General features: G+C 40.0%; 1 protein-coding gene across 2 annotated transcripts in view; it reads right to left on the reverse strand.

The window, feature by feature from the left end:
• The window catches only part of AUH (AU RNA binding methylglutaconyl-CoA hydratase), a 147874-nt gene that overhangs the window by 2959 nt on the left and 132075 nt on the right, over positions 1-12840 (reverse strand). For both annotated transcript variants that reach the window (XM_013990241.2, XM_001928792.6), the window contains 3 exons: positions 8594-8781; positions 3644-3694; positions 2548-2595 (listed from right to left, as the gene is read on the reverse strand). In XM_013990241.2, the coding sequence (XP_013845695.1) occupies positions 2548-2595; positions 3644-3694; positions 8594-8781 (287 nt within the window). The remainder of the gene's footprint in view (positions 1-2547; positions 2596-3643; positions 3695-8593; positions 8782-12840) is intronic.

Consider the following 12840-nt stretch of genomic DNA (forward strand, 5'->3'; position numbering starts at 1 on the left):
CCGATACTTTGGGATATTCTACATTGATAATCATGTCATTTACAGTTTCATTTATTCTTCCCCAATCAATATGACTTTTATTCCTTTTTCTTATTTTATTGCATTAGCCAGGACTTCTAGCAGATGTTGAAAAGGAGTGGTGAGGGGCAACAATCTTGCCATCTTGTTCCTGACGATTAAGTATAACAGCTATAGGTTTTCTGAGGAAATCCTTACCAAGCTGAGGAAGTTCCTGTCTAATTATAGTTTGTTGAGTTTTTAAAATGAATGGGTATTGAATTTTGTCAAATGCTTTTTCTGCTTCTGTTGATACAATCATATGATGTTTCCTGTTTAGCCTACTGAGGTGACGAATTACATTAATTAATTTTTGAGTACTGAACCAGCCTTGGATATCTGGGAAAAAATCTCACTTGGTTGTAACATATGACTCCTTTCCTACACTGTTGGATTTGTTTGGCTAACATTTTATTGAAGATTTCTACTTCTATTTTCATGAGAGGTAATGGCCTACAGTTTTTCCTTCTTCTAACGTCTTTAGTTTTGTTATCTCGGTATACTGTCCTCAGGGAATGAGTTAGGAAGTACTCCTTCTGGTTATATTTTCTGGAAAGGACTGTAGAGAACTGGTATAATTTTTTCCTTAAATGATTACTGTAATTCACTAGTGAAACTATCTGGGCCTGGTGCTTCCTATTTTAGAAGTTTATTAATAATTGATTTAATTTCTATAACAAACATAGGACTATTCAGATTATTTATTTCTCCTGGGGTGAATTTTGATATATCCTATCTTTCAAGGAATTGGTCCATTTCATCTAGGTTATCAAATCTGTGGACATTCGGCTGCTCATAGTATTCTTTTATTTCTTCAATGTCCGTGGGATCAGTAGTAATAACCATTGTTGCATTTCTGATTCAATTTTTATCTTTTATTTTTTTTCCCTTGGTTAGCCTGACTAGAGGGCTGTCAATTTTATAGGTCGTTATAAAGAATCAACTTTGGTTTTGTTTTTTATACTATTTTCAATTTTATTGAATTGGTTTTGTCTTTTACACTATTTTCAATTTTATTAATTTCTTTTTTTTTTTTCCTTCGATTTTTAGGGCCGAAGCCACGGCATATGGAGGTTCCCAGGCTAGGGGACTAATTGGAGCTACAGCTGCTGGCCGATGCCACAGCCACAGCCACACCAGATCTGAGCCATGTCTGCAGCCTACACCACAGCTCACGGCAATGCTGGATCCCCAACCCACTGAGTGAAGCCAGGGATCAAACCCAAATCTTCACAGATACTAGTTGGATTCATTTCTGCTGCACCACAATGGGAACTCCCAATTTTATTGATTTCTGCTCTAAAGTATTACTAATACTCTTCTGGTAACCTTGGATTTAAGTTGCTCTTCTCTTTCCACTTTTGTAAGGTGGAAAGTTATTACTGATTTTAGACCATTCTGCTTTTCTAATACACACATTCAGTGCTATAAATTTTTCTTGAATCATTGTTTTGATGCATTCTCACAAATTTTAATGTTATATTTTCACGCTGATTTAGTTCAAAATATATCTTAATTCCTCTTGAGACCTTCTCTTTGAAACATGCTATTTCGAAGTAAGCTGTTTAACCTTATTAAAAAGATTACATCTCATCATCAACAGGTGGGATTTTCCACCTATTTCTCCTATTGACTTCTGGTTTAATTCCACTGTGGTCTGAAAGAATACTTAATTTGATTCCCGGTCTTTTACATTTGATAAGGTGTGGCCAAATATGCTTTTAAAATTTTTCTTCAGATCTGTAAGAGGTTTGTAATTTAGTTCATTCATGGCATGTGCTCATCAATGACAGGTGGTAATTTATATAAACAGACCAGGCACAGAGGAACACTCCAGCTATTGCTCCTAATTCATGATCCTGCTATGCTTAAATATAAGCTGACACAGTTTCTAATTCTCAGGAAAGGGAGAACATAATTCCTTTGCTACTTTAGATGCCCTAAAACAACATTATTTCTTTCATTAAAAATAGGACAGGAAGAACAGAGGTAGGAAGAAAGATCTGTTCCTCTATAAAAAACCCTGTCATGTTGTGTACAAAAAAAGAAACCTATACACAGAATTGAATTAGTGAACTTTCAGTAGGTAGAAAGAAAAGCTCAGAATGTCAGGAAAAGCCAGTGAGTCTCAAACACTGGTGTTTCCTGGAGGCACACGCTCAGTGCTGCCTTCTTCCCACCTCTCGACACTGGACTGAGGGTTTCAGACCATACCCACAAAATACTACATGAGCTAGAGAGACAGCTAGAGCACAAATGGTACTAACTTAACTATTCTCGGAGTTTTCTAAATTACATAGAGAAGAGTCATTAGAATGTGGAACAGAATCAGTTGTATGAGCGGGTAATGGTCAAATAGCAGAAACAAGTAATTTCATTTGTCTGATTCCGTAACTGGCATGAGTCTAATCTGCTCAGTGACATAGAAATTACTTCACTTGTACAGAAGGTAAGGGGTATCCTCAATGAATCCATGATTGTATTACATACCTGAGCATAACAAGCTTCTTCTATGGCTAATCCTGTTACTAAATCAACCTGAGGATAAAAATATAATTCATTTCAGCAAGAGCATGGTATAGGTAATATGGTATAGGTAATAGAAATATAAACCGAAATTTAATAACCTTATTCCAAAAGAACAGAATGCTTTGATGTAATACAGCAAGTCAGACGTATGACCAGCTTGAGAAGCTCTAGAACCAGGCTGCCTGGGTTCAAATTCTGATGCTACCACGTGGGAGCTGTGTAACCTGGTTACCCAGGTTATTTAACCTCTCTTGCCTCAGAGAGGTATACCCAAACAAGGGGCTCATTATAGTAGCTACCAAATTGGGTTACTAGGAGGCTCAAATGACTTAATGTAGGTGAAGTCTTTACAAAGTACATAAGATATATAGATATAGATATACACACACACATAAGATGTATATATATACACCCTCATGTAAGGTTTTTGCTATTAGCAAGGGATTTATTGCTAACAAATTCAATCACTTTCAACTGCTCTCAAGACAAGGAAGATATAGTGGCCTCTGGGTCTGCAAGGAAGAGGTAGTTTTCTTCAAAATTCCCATAATTTATCCAACAAACAACTGCTGTAATGAAAAGCCCAATGTAAACAGGTACCTGCACTGCTCCTTGGCCCTGCCTACTTCTCCCCTGGCCTGGGGCCTCCACTCCTTTGGAGCCATCTCTCCAGGGTGACCCCACAGCCCCTTGCAGGGTTTATGTGTGTCTATTTTTCTTATAATCAGATACTGGTGCTGAGAATACACAGAATGCCCTTTTCTTTTGGTTTTCTATGAACTACTAGCCAGCAAATCTGTCTATTAACTCAATGGCAAAAACAACAAGCATATACTGCAGGGCATCAGTGAAACTACTGAATTCTGTGATTATGATACCGAATCAACAAAAGCTAGAAGCAGAATGAAATCACTGTTGTAGCTAAAAAGAACCTCAGTAGCTTTCAGTAACAGTAGCTGTGAAAGAGCTATCATTTAGAACATTAAAAAATAATGGTTCATTTAAGTTAAATCTATACTACCTACTCCAAAAAAGAACTCAAGCTTAAGGTACTCACCTCCATCCCTTGATTAATTGCTAATTTTGCCACTCTTATTGCAACAGGTCCCTAAAATTCAAATTAAAGAAACATATTTTAGTTATTATTTATGCAAACCATGTTGCATATCTCAGTAAAATTCAGAAACTCCCTTTGCTGGATTCATGGCATAGAAGTGACAATGGTTTTAAGACAGTGGATGGAAAACATATTTTAGGGCTCTTACAAGGTCTTAACTAAACAGCAACTCTAACAACCTATTGCATCAGCAGCAGGCTATGCAGATTCCACAGCACAGTGTATATACTTGGGGCGCAGCAGGTGCTGTGTGTCCAGCAGAGGGCTTTGTGTTGTTCAGCAAACCTCCCTGCAAGTTACGTAGGAAAAAGAAAAGGAGCTAGAGTGTTTGACACAAGAACACACCCACCAGTGGTGTGATGGAAACTTGGGCTGGAAATGAGGCTGACACTATTGATTAACATGGGGTTCAGGACAGACAACAGGTCCTACTGTACAGCACAGGGAACTATATATCCACTTTCCTGGGATAAACCATAATGGAAAGGAATTATTTTAAAAAGAGTGTATGTATATATGTGTATAACTAAGTCATTTTGCTGTATGGCAGAAATTAGTATAACACTGTAAATCAACTATACTTTAATAAAAAAAAAAAAAAAAAAACCACAAAACTACACAACACAACACACACGAAAACCAACAAAATAAACAGAAAAACCCCATGGAGGACAGATATCTGTTCCAGGCGGTGGATCTGTATCTTTCTTCCATGAGCGCTGCTAACTAACCACGATGATGATACATTAGTAAAGAAGTGTCCTCCAGGCAGTGCTTCCACATCACACAAAAGCTAGAAGTCCACAAACCTCCTTCAGGATATGTGAGGGCACAGAGGAAAGGACTGGGAGGCCTCCGTGAGAAAGAAAACATTACAGAAAACCACAATCCCTCAGATGGAATGTGGTTACTTGATCACATCTTAAATTCCTAAATATTGTTTATGAGTGTGAATTAGAATTGAATGGCATATTTTAAAGCATCTTTTGGGAGTTCCCTGGTGGTTCAGTGGGTTAAGGATCTGGTATTGTCACTGCCATGGCTCTGGTTACTGCTCTGGAGTGGGTTTGATCCCTGGCCTGGGGGATTTCCATGTGCCGAGAGCTCGGCAAAAAAAAAAAAAAGGAAAAAAAAAAAAAGGTGCATTTTTAAAAAATTAAAATACAAGAGGCTCTAAATAAAAGGCAAAACAAAGGACTCTAATAAGTGAATGCAAAGCGCACTTGGACATGAAAAATGCCATTTTCCCCTATCTAGGGGTTTTCAGTTACCTGAGATATTTAGGCAAGTATCTCAACTAGAATTCTTCCAAATGAGATCTGTATATATGGTACACATACTAGTCTTTTATTTTTAAGATTATTAATTCTTTTTTTTTTTTTAACAGAGTGCTCCTCTCAATAAGAATCTTAGCCATTCACTTTTATCAGACAAGGAAGGTGCTGGTCAAACTTCCCTATGCACACACAAATCCCCAAACCCGTTGTTAAAATGGAGATGCAGGTTCAGGGATCTGGAATGGCCTGGGGACTCCGCACGTCTAAGCTGCTCTCAGAGGCTGCCTGAACTGCTAGTCCACAGATTACACTTTGGGCGACAAGGCTTAGAACACTGAAGAAACAGGAAAATACAAATACTACTACGCATAATGCTTAATTAATTAGCTTCCCTTTCAAAATATAAAGCCAGTGCCTTTTCCATATATACAAACCTTTTTTTCTCAGACGGAAAAATGGAAGTAACGAATAATTCAGAAGTCACCTAGAAACTAATTTTATAGAAGCTTCCTAAGTATTTGGAAGAGTCATCATTCAGTCACAAAGTCTGGAAAAACAGACCATCCCAGCGTCACCAATTCTGTTTTGTAATTTTTGCATGTACTTTCACAGTTACACATTTTCCGAAGTCATCTGACATCTCCAGTCACCTGGGGAAAAATTATTTTTAGCAATTACTGTTCTCAGAGGCGTGTCCTTCAGACGACAGGGACGATGACGTCAGCCTGATTTGCACCGTGGCAGGGTGCAGCTGGATGTCCGATGGGAGGGGAGGAGGTAGCTCTCAGGCGGGGTGAGCTGTGGGCAGTGCTGGCACTGATGACACCGTGCTCACAGGGGAAAGAACCAGTTTGCAGGAGTGAGATAAGGAATCTGAACCACAGAGACGACAGCGGGCAAATGAGCCTCCAGGGTGGGGCTCTGGGACAGGGAGCTGAACACTCGTGTTCAAAGACCACGAAAGGTGGAGAATCTCAGAACTGGAATTGTGCCGCAATCCTTCCAAAACACACCTCTTTATTTCAGTCGAGACATGCGTTGGTCATAAAGTTTTAAGCTGAAGGAAGTCACTAAACCTGCATGTAGTTAAACTATTACCTCTCCTGACGTATCTTTAATCTCTCTCTAGGTAGATATGGCCTTAATATTCTGAAAAAATAGTAACACCAAAGTTACCATGAAAGCTTTTTTTTCTCTTCTTAAAAGTAGTAAAAGTCTTTTCTATTTGCGTTCTCTCTCCATCAATTCAGCATTAAGGCTCTGTGTTACCACATATGGGGGATAAATTACATAAGGACCCTTACAGCTCGTACTTTAACTGAGAGGAACTGGAGGAGCATCAACACCGGGAAGTGTGGTTTTAGAAACCAACTCCAATGTGAGGCTCCATCTGACTGCTCTCAGGGGACAGGCATGTCGCAGCAGAGCGGAGCCTCTGTCTGACAACAAAGAACTCCAAAGACACCTTCAGAAAACTAGATGCAAAGCTCTGAGCACATGTGAAGGATGCATGCGTTTTTCTAGAGAGAGATTTCATAGGATTCCCAAAAGGACCCATGGCCCCAAGACAGATCGTGAATACTGTATGAGTTAGAGAAGAAGTAATTTTGACTCTAGAAATGGTTAGGGGATTATCAAACTTTATACTCCATTAGGAATAAAGACATGTCACTAATTGTTTACACAGCAAAATCCTATAATCCATGAATTCAGAAGAAAGGAATATTTGAAAAATACTCCTGAAAGAGAGAAGCAGGAAACCCTTAAAATAAGACCCTCAATGCACTGCTATTAATATTAGTCATGGCATTAAGATCTGTGAGTAAACGCGTATGTCCTATGTTTGAAAGTGTACCTTGAGGGAGTTCCTGTCGTGGCTCAGTGGAAACGAATCTGACTAGCATCCATGAGGAAGCAGGTTCAATCCCTGGCCTTGCTCAGTGGGTTAAGGATCCGGCGCTGTCCTGAGTTGTGGTGTAGGTAACAGATGTGGCTCAGATCTGATGGTGCTGTGGCTGTGGAGTAGGCCAGCAGCTGTAGCTCTGATTTTTTTTTTTTTTTTGGTCTTTTTGCTATTTCTTTGGGCCACTCCCACGGCATATGGAGGTTCCCAGGCTAGGGGTCGAATCGGAGCTATAGCCACTGGCCTACGCCAGTGTAGCTCTGATTTGACCCTTAGCCTGGGAACCTCCATATACTGCCAGTGCAGCCCTAAAAAGCAAAGGAAAAAAAAAAAAAAAAAAGAAAGTGTAACTCTGAGGAAGTATACTGGGCACAAAGAAGTTAAAACAATGCCTACATCACATAAAACCCAACACAATCAGACAAACAACTGGAGCTGTTCCAGCAGGCTACCCCAGGTTAAGTATGATCTCAATGAAAGCTCATTTGGCACAAGTGATTGGGCTCCTTACTTATTTGTGTTTCAACGTGTGTCAGCTTGGGGCAGAGTCGGTGTAACGGCTCTTCCATCACTGTTTCGCTTCACTGTAGAGCTTGGATCAGAGGCGCTAGCTGACAAACAACTTAAGTTGCTAGGAAGTTCTGTCACACGTGTTAAAGGCGCATGTACTATATTATCCATGTGCAGCTACGGTGGACTATCTTTAAATCTTAATTTTAATTCTAAGGGCTCTTAAAATTAATCCAGTATATGATTTTCAGTTTTACAGCTACTATATACTTCTCTACTTGGAAAGCAAACCAAGGATATCATATGTACGTGAGATGATTGTTGGTTGTGCCAATTTGCTATAAAGTTATTTAAAAAGAGAAAAAAAAATGAAATGTAATTAAAATACCTGAGGTAGATGAATGGCTAAAGAAGACGTGGTACATATAAATACTAGAATATTACGTGCCATAAAAAAGAATGAAATAATGCCATTTGCAGCAACATGGATGGACCCAGAGATCATCATACTAAGTAAAGTCAGATAGAGAAAGACAAGTTATCGTGAACATATTTACAAAACAGAAACAGGAGTTCCTGTCATGGCTCAGAGGAAACAAATCCAACCAGGAACCATGGGGTTGTGGATTCGATCTCTGGCCTCACTGTGTGGATTGAGGATGCGGCGTTGCTGTGAGCTGTGTGTAGGTCGCAGTTGGGGCTCGGATCTGGCATTGCTGTGGCTGTGGTATAGGCTGGTGGCTACAGCTCCGATTGGCCCCCTAGCCTGGGAATCTCCATATGCTGCGGGTGAAGCACCCCCCCCCAAAATAAGTGACTTACCTTTGAAAAAAATTGTATTAAGGAAATAACAATAAAAAAAATTAAAAAAAAAACAGAACAGAAACAGACACATAAAACAAACTTACGGTTACCAAAGAGGAAGGGGGGGAGGGGAGGGACAAATTAGGGGGTTGGGATTAACATATAAATACTCCTATATATAAAGATAACCAAGACCTCCTGTATAGCATGGGGAACTATACTCAATATTTTACAATAACCTATAAGGGGAAAGAATCTGAAAAAGGTGTGCATGTGTGTGTGTATACACACATGCATATATTTATATATATAACTGAATCACCTGAAACTAATATGACATTACAAATCAAGTATACTTCAATTAAAAAATTTGTTTAAATGTGAAAAAAAAAATACCTGAGGTAAAAACTCTCTTGCTAGGTCCAAGGCCTTTCTGTAGGCAGCGTCCCCCTCCTGGTTCTGTTCTAGAACGTGGCTGATCAAGCCCACTGCTTTGGCTTCTTGGCCATCGAGCACACGTGCAGAGAAAATGAGCTCTTTGGCCAGGGACATCCCGATGGCACGTGGCAGTCGCTGCGTCCCCCCTGCAGAGTGGACAGGAGAGAAAAGGCAGGCCGTGACCTGATGCTCTTTTGTTTTAACATTTCAATGTTTCATTTCTTCTTTTATAAAAAAAATAAAATAAACTAGAGCCAGAAGTTTATGGGTCAAAATCAGTTAACTGGAAAACTACTTCAAAACAGAAGCTGATTTCAGAGTTCCCGTCATGGCACAGCAGAAACAAATCTGACTAGGAACCATGAGGTTGTGGGTTCGATCCCTGGCCTTGCTCAGTGGTTTAAGGATCCGGCGTTGCCATGACCTGTGGTATATGTCACAGACACAGCTTGGATCCTGCATTGCTATGGCTGTGGCATAGGCCAGTGGCTATAGCTCCGATTCGAACCCTAGCCTGGGAACCTCCATATGCTGGGGGTATGGCCCTAAAAAGACAAAAAAAAAAAAAAAAAAAAAAAGCTGATTTCTTAATTAGTTTATGAAATTATCAATACCCCCAAAGCATTTAAGAACCTTAGATCATTATTAAGTGGTCCTGACCCTGACTGTTCCTTGCAACACAGCTGGTATGTTCCTGACTCCAATCCACAGGCGTTCCCATGTCAGGAGCCAAAAGATGCACAGCAACAGGTGCGCAAGCTCTCCCTCCCGCGGCCCATTCACCACAGGAATGACAGGTCCGTCAAGCTTGGCCTTTCTCTTTCGGTTTCAATAAAACATCAAATTCTGAGACATTCAACTCATGTGCTTTTAAAGACTCACTTATGGTAAATAAACTATAAACTAATTTTAATTTAATGAATATGAAAACAGATAATTACTCATGAAAGAAGGCTCTGCCCCAGGGTTTTATTTTTTAGGGCAAGTACTACGTACTATTCACCCCTGATGCACTGCTCCATTCGATCCATCTATCTTTTGGCTCCAGTATCTCTGAGTGATGAGACTGGAATCTCATTAAACAGAAAGCTGGACAAACCAGGTCATATTCTCATTGGTAGCTTCACCTTCTACCAATACAAATATGAAAACAGCTGCAAATCTTAAATTTTATCTTTAAAGTGACAACTAGGCTGCCCAGGAGGCCAAAGAAAGGCTGAATGCTAAGGTTCTGAGGAGAAAAAGCAAACTGGTGCCCTGACATCTAAATGAGTTCACTGTGTTCCTCTGACCCATAAAGTTTAAACTTTGTTCTTCTGGAATTTCCGTTGTGGCTCAGCAGGTTAAGAACCTGACACAGTCTCTGTGAGGTTGCGGGTTCGATCCCTGGCCTCACTCAGTGGGTTAAGGATCCAGTATTGCCATGAGCTGTGATGTAGGTCGCAGATGAGGCTCAGATCCCATGTTGCTGTGGCTGTGGTGGAGGCCAGCAGCTGCAGCTCCGATTCGACCCCTAGCCTGGGAACTTCCATATGCTGCAGGTGTGGCCATAAAACTTTGGTTTTTTGCATTCGTTACCAACATTTAAAAACTGAGTGGGTGATTTCATGTAAAAATTGATTTTTAGAGAGTTCCCGTTGTGGCTCAGTGGTTAACAAATCTGATTAGGAACCATGAGGTTGCAGGTTTGATCCCTAGCCTTGCTCAGTGGGTTAAGGATCCGGTGTTGCCGTGAGCTGTGGTGTAGGTTGAAGATGCAGCTCAGATCCAGCATTGCTGTGGCTCTGGTGTAGGCCGGCAGCTACAGCTCTGATTAGACCCCTAGCCTAGCCTGGGAACCTCCATATGCCATAAGTGTGGCCCTGGAAAAGACAAAAAGACAAAAAAAAAAAAAAAAAAAAAAAAAAAAAAAAATTGCTTTTTAGCTGGAAGTCAGCTGCAGCCACAGCTTTTAGATGCAACATACTCTACTTTGCCACGGATTCACTACTCCCTATTACTCTAATACTTTAGATTTAGAAGTTCTGATTCCCTTTAAGCAGTTTTAAAAGGGAGGCAAAATCTTTATTCACATCTCAATCAAAAGTGGGTTGGAGCGGTAATGAACCCAACTAGCATCCATGAAGATGTGGGTTCAATCCCTGGCCTTACTCAGTGGGTTAAGGATCTGGTGCTGCCATGAGCTGTGGTGTAGGTTGCAGATGCAGCTCAGACCCAGCATTGCTGTGGCTAAGGCTGGCAGCTGTAGCTCCGATTGGATCCCTAGTCTGGGAACTTCCACATGTCCCAGGTGTAGCCCTAAAAAGCAAAAAAGCAAAAAAAAAAAAAAAAAAAAAAAAAAAAAAAAAAAAAAAAGTCGTGGAAAAAAAGACAAGATTCTAGAAAGCATATTTCCCCTTAGTAATTAGTATACTCCTCCACGTTTAGCAAAGCATGTCAAGATTGGAAGAATAGAGCTTATGATACTATTTTAAGCAACCACGTTGAGAACCATGACCATGTTTAGAAAATATACGTGTTTAAAACAAAAAAAAAAAAAAAAAAAAAAAAAAAAAAGGAAAACAAACCTCAAAAGGTCTGACATTTTCAGCAAGGATTATTTTTTAACCTAAATGAGTACTGCTTCTGTAAACTGCAGTTACTTATTAAGTGTTTACACTGCCCAAGTAGTTAAAGATAAGTTTATAGGTTATTTTACATGACGTGGCAAAAAATGAAGCACTGACAAAGTTAAATCCAACTGTAAACAATGACGCTGTTCAGTGTAGTAAAGATAGGTCTGAGAACTGATGGGACGTGTTACATAGAAAGACAAGTTATTTATGGTGTTTACAATGACAGCTGATTAGAATGGAGATATAAATAATACAACCCAGATAACTATATTTACTCATGGAGCTGATGAGAATTTTAATGAGACTAAAGAATATATGGATAAAGTAGTCATGATAAGGACAACATTAAAAAATGATTCTTTTTAGTGTTTTGAGAAAAGTTTAATGAAGATTGGTCAAAACTAACAAATGTGATCCTCAACGGTCATAGTAATGTTATATCTTTTTTTTTTTTTTGTCTTTTTGTCTTTTTAGGGCCACACCCACGGCACATGGAGGTTCCCAGGCTAGGGGTTGAATCAGAGCTACAGCTGCTGGCCTACACCACAGCCACAGCAACACCAGATCCAAGTCCGAGTCTGTGACCTACACCACAGCTCATGGCAATGTGGGATCCTTAACCCACTGAGCGAGGGGGATCAAACCCACATCCCTATGGATACTAGCTGGGTTCATTAGCCATTAAGCCACAATGGGAACTCGTGTCGCACTTTTTTATTCAACCAAAACTCAGTATTTTGCAAATTCACATTAGCTTAAGCCCATTCATATATTTTGTTTATAGTATGATTCTCTAAAAATGGCGATTTTGTAAATTTAGCAAAGGAAACTAACACCATGAAACAGAGCCGAATGGCACAGCTGAATGGCACAGCTTTGCTAGATGAAGTAGATGCATAACTTAAATGCCTGCTGGAGGACAAGACGTGAGGGTGACAGTCATTCTGCTGAAGAGACCTTTCTTTTCTGCTGAAAACTGTGTATCATGGATCCAAGGAGAAACCCTCAACTTGGTTCACCAACCAACACTGCACCCACGACTGGGCTCTTCTGGCTACCATCACAGGCTGTCTGCTCTAGGAATCCCGAGTAAGTACAGTTATACAGTATTTGTCTTCTTGTGGCTGGCTTATTCTGCTTAGCATAATGTCTTCCATGTTCCTGCATATTGTACCATGTGCTAGAGTTTCACTCCCTTACAAAGCTGAATAATATTCCATTGTATGAACAGGCTGTTTATTCATTCATCTGTTGATGGGCACTTGGGTTGCTTCCACTTTTTGGCTAGGAGGAATAATGCTGCTATGAATACACGTGTATAAATATCTCTTCAAGACCCTGCTTTCAATTCTTTTAAGCTGACACCCTGATGTGGCATTGCAGGAACATTTAGTGAATCTATGTTCCATTTGGGAGGGAATAGCCACACTGTTTTCCACAGCAGCTTCACCAGTTTGTATTCCCACCAACAGGGACGAGCATTCCAATTTCTCCCCATTCTTACCAATACGTGTTACTTTCTGGTTTTGTCTTTTGATGGCAGCCATTCTAATAGGTATGAAATGGTATCTCATTGTGGTTTTTGATTTC

Source organism: Sus scrofa, chromosome 14 (assembly GCF_000003025.6).
Source record: "Sus scrofa isolate TJ Tabasco breed Duroc chromosome 14, Sscrofa11.1, whole genome shotgun sequence".
NCBI lineage: Eukaryota > Metazoa > Chordata > Mammalia > Artiodactyla > Suidae > Sus > Sus scrofa.